This window comes from Gadus chalcogrammus, chromosome 18, assembly GCF_026213295.1.
Source record: "Gadus chalcogrammus isolate NIFS_2021 chromosome 18, NIFS_Gcha_1.0, whole genome shotgun sequence".
Lineage (NCBI taxonomy): Eukaryota > Metazoa > Chordata > Actinopteri > Gadiformes > Gadidae > Gadus > Gadus chalcogrammus.
This window is the reverse complement of record NC_079429.1, coordinates 17,017,420-17,030,376: the sequence shown is the minus strand read 5'-3', so window position 1 is coordinate 17,030,376 and position 12,957 is coordinate 17,017,420. Positions and strand designations below refer to the sequence as shown.

At 44.0% G+C, this 12,957-nt stretch overlaps 1 protein-coding gene across 1 annotated transcript in view; it reads right to left on the bottom strand.

The window, feature by feature from the left end:
* Positions 1-3,362: 3,362 nt before the first annotated feature.
* LOC130371881 (disintegrin and metalloproteinase domain-containing protein 11-like) overlaps positions 3,363-12,957 on the bottom strand; it is a 29,141-nt gene continuing 19,546 nt past the window's right edge. The window contains 10 exon segments of the mRNA XM_056577749.1: positions 3,363-3,937; positions 5,266-5,356; positions 5,896-6,010; positions 6,176-6,344; positions 8,063-8,182; positions 10,005-10,110; positions 10,503-10,566; positions 10,877-10,927; positions 11,482-11,562; positions 12,522-12,614. Coding sequence (XP_056433724.1) covers positions 3,889-3,937; positions 5,266-5,356; positions 5,896-6,010; positions 6,176-6,344; positions 8,063-8,182; positions 10,005-10,110; positions 10,503-10,566; positions 10,877-10,927; positions 11,482-11,562; positions 12,522-12,614 — 939 coding nt within the window. The 3' untranslated portion in view covers positions 3,363-3,888.

Here is a 12,957-nt window from a genome sequence, read left to right as displayed (position 1 = left end):
ACACTTCACTTTATTGGTTTCCAACCATTTACATTGCATGTTTAAATTGTTTACTCCATTTTGACTTTGTTCAAATCCCTTTACATGATTTAAACAAAATTAACATTTCTGTACGTCTTAAATTACGTGGCTTTGCTAAAAACATATATTCAACCTCACTTTGCACAGCACTCAACGCATTGTCTGAGGGAAAAGCATTTTCTCGTTTGTTCTTTGTATTATAATGCAACATTAGGCCGGTCACGTTTAAACGATTAGGTTTCACCTTCCTGCATGATGTTTGATTTGCAGTTGGGGGGGGGGGGGGGGGGGGGGGGGGGGGGGGGGGAAGGGGTCATTGGCAGTAAACAGAGATGGATCTCTCCTAAATGGAAATTTGATTTAGAGATATAGGCTGTTTAGACCTAGAGATAACTGTGACTTTGAGATGTATTCCAGTAGTATACAGGTGGAAGTAGGCCTAAGCTACCCATAAACGTTTACTGAAATGCACGAATTAACAGTTCTGACTTTAGTTTATCGACTAAAGAGTTTGGTAAACGTAACAGCTGTAACAGATAATATACCACCTCTCTGTGGCATGGGGGTGCTGTTCAGGCCTAAAGCAACGTCTGTTCTAGAGCCACATAGGTATATCCCAGACCCCAGCCACCAAATTATAAATAATAAAAAAATAAGAACATTTACCAGGTATACCTGTATACATAATTAAGAAAAAACTAGAGAAAGCCAAGTTTGATATTTTTTTTAGATTTTATTTTTCTGTTACTTCTGAACATTCTCACTAAATTCAGTAATTTAGATTAATGCTGTAATTACAGATTCACATCAATCATTTGTTTTACAGCTATTCCATATGTAGAATGCCAAAGAAAACAAACTCTCAAAGATTAAAAAAAATCCTACATCTAGGAGTCATCTTCACTTTATTTTACAGATAATGTGTAAATTACAGATTATGTAAACACATTAACATTCCTTAACTACCGTACCTACCTTTCTGTCTAGTCTTCTTTCATTTTAACGTTAGAGCTCATTACATGTATTACCATTTAGACACACAAATAAATGAGTTTGGGAATGACATCATGACAGATTAGTTGTGTTCATTTGGATCACTATTTGGAAATTGAATAGAGTTAACCAATTTGAGTTGGCTATGCTTATATTATCCAAGGACGATGGTTGTTATATAAAAGGTGTACAATTTTCAGTTAGATTGTGTCATCTAGGTCACTTGTATGTTAAATTGTATTAAATGTATTTGGTTAATTCTTCCATATTTTCTGCTTTGGAAAACCAACATGACACTGGTTTATTGTACAGACCGGTCTATCTCTGTACAAAAAGGCAAAATGTTAGCATATTTTACAGTATATTGTAAGCTATTCCTAAATCCCTTAAGTGCTCTTTGTGTTGTATGTTATTGCTATTTTGCCACAACTTCCTTCCACTATATCTTTACAAATAAATGATGGGCCGCTATATCCAGAGAAAGCATGGACAAAGTATTTGGACAAAGTACATGAACATTTGTTTTTGTAAAACAAACAGAAAAGGGAGTCGTTCCAGGTTTTCCCTCAAAATTACATTTAAAAGAAATCCAAGGGGCTAAGTCAGGATAGGCATACAGGGCTGTGGATCATCACCGGCCTTAACCAGGAAAGATGTGACAGTGAAACCAGCTCCACACTGGTTTATTAATGACAATTGTTTCATGATTTTTTTTTTTTGTTTAAATAGTTATTTTTGGGATGTATCATGGTGGTTTTACAAAACAGGACACCATTTGTAAAAACGACTCTGACTGTTACGTAGTTTTCCAACTCTTTAGCACCTTTCCAATGGCAATGTAATAGCCTTACACAGCCACCAGATAATACATACGTACCACTTTCAGCCAGTATCCCAATACTGACTCTCAAACCATGGGAATATTTGGCTTGAGAAATGGCATTTGGACATTTAAAATGATCCTTTTCCTAAAAGCTTGATGCATGCTTTGGAAAATAATAGTAATTTTAGTAAATATGATATAGAAACTATTTAGCGAGTGAAATTATAACAATTAGTAAATGTTAATATTTAGAATAATCAGCTATAAGAAAGATTAAACATTGAGTATTAATTGATACACTAACTGCAGAATTTGAGACTTGCATTACGTATACGTAAGTACTGTTTATATTGTATACATATACAGTACTTAGCTTGGCTAGATAATATATACTGCACACTGGTTTTGGAAGGCATTCTGTGTGTATGTGCAAAAGTCAACCTAGCCAAAATAATGGACACACTAGCCAAGAGAGTTGTCAATCAAGCTGGATTAATGGTCAGTGGTAAACTACACACAAAACTATTTCTGAAAAACTAGACTCTGCAGACATCCTTTTCAATCTGTACAGGAATAATTTTACATTCATTAGTGAATGAGATATGAATGTATGTAATATATGAAGAGCTGACTGGTGTATATATCAGATTGAGATACTGCATAAACAATTACCTAGTTGGACAAGCAAATGCTACTTACTAAATCCTGACCACCTAAAGGCGTAGGGAATTGTAACAGCCGGCAGAACAAGGAGAAGACACATTTTGTGTGCTTTAAACATATTGAGCACTCAGGGGTCAGACAAATTCAACTGGAGTATGTGGGTTTTCTGGAACACACACCAGTTCAAGATTACGAAAGGCTGTTAATAGACACATTTTGACAATGGTGAGTTGAAAAAATAAAGTGTTTCCCTGATATACAGCATATAACCGGAATGTATTCTTGCACCTTTGGCCTGTGCCGAAAGTTAGGTTTTAACAGAGAGGGAGAGAAAGTTATGACAGTTAATGATGTTCTGACTAAGTTAATTATATTCTATGTAGGAGATAGGAGAGGTTGGAGGAAGAATTGTAATGTGAAGTAAGGTAAGATAGGGTAAGGTTAAAGTGAAGTCAAAGTCAAGGTTAGATTTCAGGTTAAATGTTAAGGTGAGGTTAAATGTAAGATTATAGGTAAGGTTAAAGTTAAGGTTACGTAAGGTACATTAGGTGTACTTGAAGGTAGGATTTAGGTTAAGGTAGGGTTACAGGATAATGTAAGGTCCAAGGTAGGAATAAAAGGTTGAGGTCAGTGGAAGACGTGTTAGACTGAGGGTAGATTCCTCAGAGAGATCACAGCTGGAGAGGAGAGCAGGGGAATGACCAGTGGATCACCCACCCCCAGATCTAGAAGGAGAGGCAGGAAAAAGGTAGTGGTTAAGAAAATTCAGAATGGTTAAAAAATTCAGAATGGGCATTCGAAACAGACATTACACTAAATCATGAAACGTTATTCAAATAAAACGAAACACTTGAAAGCATTACATTATGTATTTATTCTTATATTGGACGATTACAAATGACAAACCCGAACGTGACTTTATCAAATATCTAAGCATGCGATACTAATTCATTAATTAAAGGGTTTTGTGAAAGACAAAAATCGACCATTGAGTTAAACATCCATCTAAAAGTCTCTGATATAAATCTAAATATTCAAGTTTAACAATTTAAAAACAGGGCATTTAAAAGCAATGCATCTATGATAAAAAAACACAGGGTACAAATAGGGGAAAAATATCTGCATTGGGAAATGAAGAATGCAACGTGTTTGTAAATGTTGGGTGAAACTACATATTGGAGAAGTTAAGTTAAGAGAAGATCCTGAAGCTCCCGTCTTGGCCAACTGATATAGAGCATTGGCTCTGGGGTTCAGGGTTTGATTCCCACTAGGGTCCTGTGTTATGTATGCACTCACAGACGCTAGATATATTGTAGGACGCTTTGGTTATATTTATGATGGAATCGAGGGAGGTGGAGGGTGAGGGCTGTGGTTCAGACACAAGATGTTTAGAAGGTCTCTTGTTCAGAGGACTCATACCTTCCCCTGCGGATGTTCCTGGTTCCCCAGGGAAGGATGGGAAGAGCAGGAGGAACAGAAGACAGGGAACATGGTGACAACGGGGACAAGAGTTCAAAGTCAGAATCAACAGCCATTTCCTCCTTGACTCAAGGAAGCTGTAACATACAGCCAGTGGCGCCGGAACGATCTCAGTGGTGGGGGGGGCCAAATGCAAGTGCATGTGTCAAACAGGGCGTGACACCTCATCATCCTAAAGCCGGCCGTCACACGCGTCAATTGCCGCACCTAGCACCAATAGGAAGCGACGCGCTGCAGCACCGTTGTGATCCAAATAATGCGTGTTCCACGTCCCGACAAAAAGCCTGTCGGCTCGCTAAAATGTCCAACCACTGTGAAATGTCCCCTGTTGACAGCGAACATAGCCAACGTGGTCTTATTCTAGCCCGATCATTAACTAAAAGACATATTAAGAGTAAAGCATCAAGCATATGACTTCAACAATGTGTGAGGGCGTATGCAGCAGGGATGATCGCACAGTGGAATGCTTCTGGAAAACCAGCGGACGAGCGCTGGGCGGGGGTTTCAGAAGCAGAGAGATTATAGAAAAATATAATTTGTCAGGTTGCCGTTTGTCTTTGTCTAACTTATTATTTATTTATTTCAAATTTGTCTGGGACGAACAAATCGGGGCAAAATCGGGCGGAAATCGTATGGTCTGAACCAGCCATAAGCTAGCAGCAGCAGCGCCATTGTGCGAATTCCCTACTAGACCAAAAGAGACTCGTAATGGTAGGTAAAAACAATGGTTTATTATAGCATGCAATTGTGATGTAGAAAAAAATAAAATTAAAACATAAAGTTTACCCTTGGGCCATGGCAACGCGATTGCTACCTGCTGTAGTACTCTCATTGGCTGAATCGTTGAGTACGTTTTAGACTCAATCAATATAAGGTTGTGGGGAGGCGAAGCTCTGTTCGTTTGTATAGTAACAATATTAGGCCAAAACATTACTGAGAAACTAAATAGTTCATCAATACAGGCAAAAAATATATAGATCATTTTGAGTGGCCATTGGCCCCGCGGCCTCATAGGTTCCGGCGCCTATGCATACAGCTAAACACTGGGTTCTGGACGCATGGGATTACATGTAAGATAACTTTGAGAACAATATGAACATTGTAAGTATTTGTCTTTTCTGAATTCAACTGTAGAACGTTATATACTTTTCTTTACGCAGGAGCAATAAAATACATTTCCAATAATAAAAAAAAGTATCTGTGTAATAAGAGGGAATAGGTACAGCAAGCTGGTCATTATTTCACAATAATGACCGTACTGAGCTTATTAAAGAGAAAGGTCTTACTTGAAGCCCCAGCCAGTGCCTCCCAGGACGATGGCCCCCACCAGAATGGCCCCGGCGATAGAGCCGATGATGATGTTGGTGCCGCTGGGCCCTGGAGGGGAACAGAGGTGCTTTAATGGCACTGTGCACAATAGCGCCCACTGGTGGCCAGATCTAGAATCTGCTTTTTGGCCCGTCGATGACCTTGTCGGCACAAATAGATAGACGAGAAAAAAAACGAAGTAAGGTTGTGGATTGTTTTTTTCAGAGTGAGAGATGAGAGAATCTTACATAGATTTGAACTAAAGCGAAAACCTGCAGTGATAGTCGTGGAAAGCAAAACAGAAGTTGGAATGCAACATGCAGGCGAGAAGAGAAAAGGAAAAGGTAAATGGACTGCATTTATAGAGAGCTCTCTAACCAGTGGTCACCCATTCATGCACACATTCACGAACCGACGGCGGAGACAGCAACGCAAGGCGACAGCCAACTCGTCAGGAGCAGTCAGGGTGAGGTCGTTGTCTCGCTCAGGGACACCTCGACACTAGGAGGAGCCGGGGATCGAACTAGCAACCTTCCGGTTACCAGCCAACCCGCTCTACCTCCTCAGCCACATGACGCCCTGGAGTAGGAAGCACGTCCGCCCCCTACCTTTGTGCTGCTCGGGGCCCTCCATGGGCGTGGGCAGCAGGGCGGGGTCGAACACGCTGCAGTCCTTCCCCGTGTAGTCGGCGTCACAGATGCAGCGCACCTCGTTGCTACACGTCTGCAGCGAGAGAGAGGGGCACGTTGATCCAGTGCAGGTTTAAAACCTAAACTTACCCACAGACCCATACGACTGGCAGTCCTGAACCACCGGCCGAAACGCCGTCTAAGGCGCTGTGAAACGTAAAGCAGAACAGACAACAAGCTTGTTGCCGTGGCGACGGACCCCGTGGTGGGAGCAGATGCGGGAGGGGGAGGAGCCGGGGCAGAGCGTGAGGTTGAAGGTGTTGACGGCCAGGCAGTGGCGGTTCAGACACATCATGTTGGGCCCGCACGGCGTCCCGTCCTCCACGTAGCCCAGGTCCGACCCGTCCTCCAGCACCGCGTGACCGCCGCTGAGGACAGAGGTCAAAGGTCAAAGGTCGTCAGGGAGCCACAGGTGGGAAAAGAGAAGGGAAGGGTCTCTAGGGCAGCGGCTCTTAAATAGTGGGTCGGGACCCCCCAGTTGGTCTTGACCCATGATTGGGTCGGGATGGAACCATGAGTAGGTCAGGAGCCATTAATGGGTCATGACTCATGTGTGGGTCAAGATGACCGGTCAGTGGGTCATCTTGACCTGTCAGTGGGTCGTGGCCCCTCACTAGGGGCGGAGCAGGGGATTGACACCATCAATATTTGAAATAAATAATAGTTTTATTATTTCCTATTGATTTATATAACTCCACAGGGGGATTATGGCAGGACACTTCCAGGCATCCTGTGTTAGAAGGGGTCAAGGCATGTAAACAAAGGGTAAAGACACACACACACACACACACACACACACACACACACACACACACACACACACACACACACACACACACACACACACACACTCTCCTAACGGTTGACCAAAGCTAAACTACTGAGGATAATTTGCAAATTACAACATGAAAGCAGAGTAAAGTTATCAGTAAAGGTGATGTTGTTTTTCAGCTAAATGTTGCAATAATGATAATACAAAAGTAAATAATATATAATATATATCGTTTTTTTGAAGTTGTGAACGATTCAGAATAATAAGATATCTATCTTAATCTTTCACTACACCCCTATTAAAAATCATCTTGATCCAACTATTAAATATCCTCTGCCAGTTCCCCAATCTCAGATTATTAATGTCTGCATGTACAATGTGCCCTGTAGCACAATCAATGCTTAAGCTCCACAACCACAGCTGAGTCGACTAACGGCACGGCTTAGTGTGGAGAGGTTTAGCTCCAGGGAAAAGCTGGAGGAATTCAACATCTCATATTAATCCTCTTGTTCCCTCTTGCCCCCTATAAGTTCGGACTCATCCTCTCCCACTATCTCTCTGTCTTACCCTTCCAACTATTATCTCCACTTTCTATCTGGAGTGTAGGGCAGACTGGTTGAACTCTGGCTGTGTTGAGGACCAGCTTGGGCAGTGGCCGGCTGGCTCTGGCTACAATAGATTAAGAGCGAGCAGCAACAACAGACTCCAGCTCCAATAAGCATCGGCTCAATCAACACTACAGGAATGTGACATTAGCCTGTCAGGTCGCAGCTAGTTTCTGAAATCATTCAACCCATAAAACCCCCGACATTCAAACACAGTGTGAAGTTAGCACACATTTGCCACCTGACACGTCGAATACATTTAAAGGAGAGGAACCTCGCCGATTTTTTGAATAAATAGGTGACGTCATATTTGTGGAAAAACGATGTTTTCTCTGTCAGATTGCAATTCCCTAACTCGATTTCTGTTTGTTCTTTATATTGATTTATTATTATTCATGTCTCATGCGTGAATGACGTTCAGAAAAAACTGTTTTTGTTTTTGAATCTTTATCTTTCTATTTAGTTCATTCAGTAGAATGTATATATTCAACAGTTCAAAATACACAATGTATAATTTGATAGGTAATGGTGGCCTTCTCCTGAAAAGGGGTAATCTCCGCTGAGTGAACCAAGTGTAGCTTGTCAGGTTTTGCCGTATCTTTGGGTCAGTTTACATGAGTGCAACAACTGCTACACACAGTTTGTTGGCTGACGGGATCCTTTGAGTCCTTTGCGTCCCGTGACCCTGTGACCTCTAGGATGAGCTCACCGACAGTCCATGTAGCGGCTCTGGTGGTACACCGTCAGGCTGGTGGGCTCCCCCTGCTGCTCCCCGAAGCGCGGCCGGGAGGTCAGGTTGGTGCACATCAGGAAGCCACACAGAACGTCCCTGATAGCACACACACACACACACACACAGAGGGAGAGAGACATAGAGTTAGAGACAGGGAGAGGGGGAGAGAGAGAGAATGAGAGAGAGAGAGAGAGAGAGAGAGAGAGAGAGAGAGAGAGAGAGAGAGAGAGAGAGAATGAGAGAGAGAGAGAGAGAGAGAGAGAGAGAGAGAGAGAGAGGAGAGAGAGAGAGAGAGAGAGAGAGAGAGGAGAGAGAGAGAGAGAGAGAGAGAGAGAGAGAGAGAGATAGGTAGAGAGACAAAGGGACAGTGATAGAGAAGTAGAGAGACAGGAAGAGAGAAGTAGAGAGACAGGAAGAGAGAAGTAGAGAGACAGGAAGAGAGAAGTAGAGAGACAGGAAGAGAGAAGTAGAGAGACAGGAAGAGAGAGGTAGAGAGACAGGAAGAGAGAGGTAGAGAGACAGGAAGAGAGAAGTAGAGAGACAGGAAGAGAGAGGTAGAGAGACAGGAAGAGAGAAGTAGAGAGACAGGAAGAGAGAGGTAGAGAGACATACAATGACAGCAGGTAGGGTTGAGGCGTCTCGCTGCAGGACATTTAGGTAAACCGGTTGACCTGGTTGATCGAACTCTGAAAGTATTTTGTCTGGGGGTCAGACCCATGGATGTGTTATAACAACTGGATTCAGCGCCATTCATTTCGACGAAGCAGCTCCCGAGCTGAACACGGCAGCCCCAGTTCCCCGTTGACCCAGAATAAGGATGGCTATATTGGGAGAGTGTGCTTGAGTAGGCCGCTGAATGCCAGCAGGCACATGACTCACGGGTGTCGTCAAAGACTTCCCGACCACAGCTCCCGGCACAACAGTGCCGAGGCGAGTGCACATGCGCTACGGCTCAACGCGCCCGTGAGTTGGCGTTGTACTGACTGTAGCTAGGTGGAGCAAGGCTGAGGGCGTGGTCACCATCACTATCTACCAGCCCAGTGAATCCCTGCTTTTACCCAAGGGTAATTCAAGGTTTTAGCAGATCCCAAGGGACATTCAAATGGCGTATTTAAAGTATTCCATCGTATAATCGGTGTCTCAAAGGTAATTCAGGGGTCGAAACAACACCAAGAACTGCGCATCGCTGCTTCTAAACACACTGTTTCCATATAATGAAGGGCTGAGGCAGCGGGTCAAACCATTGTGGGTTTATGCAGACACACCAGAGCCGTGTGGCAAGTAAGTGAGGAACGTGGCCATCAAATGGGGCGTGGTAGTGGTACACAAAATACTGGTATGAGAATTGAGAATATCCTCTGAAAAAGGTTCAAAAGGTTTTAATGAAAAGGTCGACCCTGAAAACGTAGGAAAAGACACCTCATAGGTTTGATAAGGTATACATAGACCCTCCGATATCCACTCTTTAATATTGAAACCTTGCTTTTGAGGTTCAAAAAGTATTTACCAAGGAATCCATGATGGTATGCTTTCAATACATGATGCAGGGGGCTGTCCTCACTACCTCACCCACTCAACCCCCATCTGCCTGAGGACTCTGCTGTCCTGTCCATCTTATTTGAAGCAGACGCTATTACATTTACATTTATATTTAGGGGATTTTGTCAACGCTTTTATCCAAAGTGACTTAGAGCCATTCATTCAGACATTCACACACCGACGGCGGAGTCAACCACGCGAGGGGACAGCCAGTTGGTCAGGAGCAGTCAGGGGGAGGCGTCTTGCTCAGGGACACCTCTCCAAACACTCCCACCCTCGACACACACTAGAAGGAGCCTGGGCTAGCAACCTTCCGGTTACCAGTCAGCCCCCGCCCTCCCTCCTGAGCTTCTGCCGCCCCTGTGTCAGTAGAACTCACAGCTTCTGGCAGGGCAGCCACCCGTGGCCGCTAGGGTCCCGTCCACAGTTGCCCTTCTCCGAGCCCTCCACGTTGAACTTCTCGTAACAGAAGCGGTCCGCGGAGTCTGGGGACAGAGGACGCCGTTTCTGAGCTGTAGATCGGGGTGAGGTTTAGGAACCCTGGGGACTTAAAGGGGGGATTGTTTTGTAAAAAGTCAGCCATTTGAAAATCGGCCTTTCCCTGTGCCCTAGTGACATCACTAGTGGGCGGGTCCACCTAGATGTATGATGGATAGATCCGTCCACCAACCTAGCCAGTGGACTGTAGCAAGTGTCGCTGATCTATCCATCATCGCACAACTGTGTGATGTCTGGTGTAACATATGTAATGTAACAACATTAAGAAGGAATCAGCTGTGGTGTCTAAGTCAGTGGTTTTAAGAAGGAATGTGTGACGCCGTGTGACGTCTGTCTTAATCAGGGGATGAAGGAAGGACAGACGGTGAGTGTGACATACTGTAGCCCCACACGGACAGACACTGTCCGTCTCTGGTCTTGCAGCGTCCGCCATAGCAACGGCCCTGATGGGATAAGAGACACGAGATTGGGATGAACTCTGAATGCATAAGGTACTTTAGGGGTCATGTAAATATTGGTGGTAATGAAAGGGGCGGCGCTACGTTTGGCCAAACTAGAGACATACTTCCTGCTTGTTGCTTGTTAAATTGTGTTTGTAAGAGCGGATTATAAGTTTACTCAAATTCCTAGGAAGCTTTTTCTGTTATGAACAAAAACAATCTAAGCCACCCGGGAACACTTTAATTCAAGCCAAAAGTAGTTTTTGGATGTAAAACTTTATTATAACTACACAAACCAGATAAACAGACATACCTGCCCAGTCTGACACGTGTATCCATTCAGCTTGTGGACATTATGCGGGCACTGGAAGAGAAATGTGAATCATTCGCATATCCAATGATACTTAGTTTTAAGTTCTATTCTTGTTGATGAGTAGATGTACACAGAACACACCAGATTAATGTTTAGATTAATTTGCTGTACTACGGCACTGTTTTTGTGTCATTCATATAATAGAGTCAAAAACCAGAGATGGGCCTTGTTTAAATGACATGTATGATGAGGTATTTTCATTACTTACTGAGTATTTCATCATTTGTATTTGACCTGTGTGTACTAAGTGTACTAAGGTGTGTACTAAGGAGATGCAATCTTTGATTAAATAAAAAAATAAATGTATTTCAACTATTTCATTTATCGTTTTAGACTTCAACATAGACACACCCAAACCTCCAATTTTGAGATTAAAAAAAACAATAATACTTTGTTTAAAAACACTGTGCATAATCCCAACAAAGACCAATGTCAAATTGGATTCAGCAGCAGCATCGACCTGGTCATACACCAATGTTTGTATCTCATAAAATACGGAATTAAGAAAGTGTTGTTAGTTCATCAATGAGCGGAGAGTCTTTCACCTCGCTGGAGTCTCCTGTGCAGGTCTCGGGGATATCACAGTCCCCCACCGCCCCTCTGCACGTCGAACCCCTCAGCTCATACTGAACACACACAGCATCAATCATCATTTCAGAGAGGGGGGAGGGGAGGAGGAAGAGAGGGGAGGATGGGAGAGAGGGGGGAGAGGGGAGGAGGAAGAGAGGGGAGTGAGTGGGGAGAGGGGAGGAGGAAGAGAGGGGAGTGAGAGGGGAGAGGGGAGGAGGAAGAGAGGGGAGTGAGAGGGGAGAGGGGAGGATAGGAGAGAGGGGAGTGAGAGGGGAGAGGGGAGGATAGGAGAGAGGGGAGTGAGAGGGGAGGAGGGAGGAGGAAGAGAGGGGAGTGAGAGGGGAGAGGGGAGGAAGAAGAGAGGGGAGTGAGAGGGGAGAGGGGAGGAGGAAGAGAGGGGAGGATAGGAGAGAGGGGAGAGGAGAGGGGAGGAGGAAGAGAGGGGAGTGAGAGGGGAGAGGGGAGGATAGGAGAGAGGGGAGTGAGAGGGGAGAGGGGAGGATGGAGGGGAGTGAGGGAAGAGGGGAGGATAGGAGAGTGGGGAGAGGAGAGAAGGAAGGAGAGTAGAGGAAAGGAGAGATGGGAGAGAGGAGAGGAGAGAGGGGAGAAAGGGGAGGAGAAGAGAGAGGAGAGAGAGGAGAGGAGTATCAGATGAGAGGGGAGAGGAGAGAGGAAAGGAGAGTAGAGGAAAAGAAAAGGAGAGGAGAGAGGGAAGGGGAGAAGACAGGGAAGGGATGAGAGGAGAGAGGAAAAGGAAGGAAGGATTGAGGAGAGAGAGAGCGAAAGAAGGAGATAAAGAAAAGCATAGTGGTCATTAGGTGATCTCTGGGGGTTCATACAGTTTCACATATCACAAATACCAGGATGCATGTTTGCTGCATTCAATGTGAAATGATAATTAAATGAAAGGAATATCAATAGAATAATAAACAAAATAAATGCAACATAAGTCAGATATAAATCACACCTGCTGCCATTCAGAATATTAAAAGGTTAAACGCTGTGTTCTTCTTACCCTGCAGTCTCTGCAGCAGAGGCCGGTGCTGCACATGGCATCATGGGTAAGGGTGCACTTCTTGCAGCAGGCCCCGCCGCTCCGGGAGCACTCCTGTGGAACAACACCCCAGGGTGCCTTACTATTCGCAGCACACTGCAGAAAGCCCCGCAGATTTGGCAGTTCAATTCGAAGATTCATTCCTTATTTTAGTTCAGGGCCAAATGAACTCCTGAATCAGCCTACACTGGTCTCAGGTTCCCCTTTCAGACTCCCATTTAATTGCCCTTTTCAGATATCTCTCAGATATCCACAAAAAGAAAACAAAAGTGTCTGTTCTGCTCATAGTTCAGTTATAGAATTCCAGCGCATTAAACTACTGTAATAAGAATTTAAACAGGTTTGAATGTCATGTTTTCATTATTAAATGAAGATTTTAAATCACAAGAATCCCTTT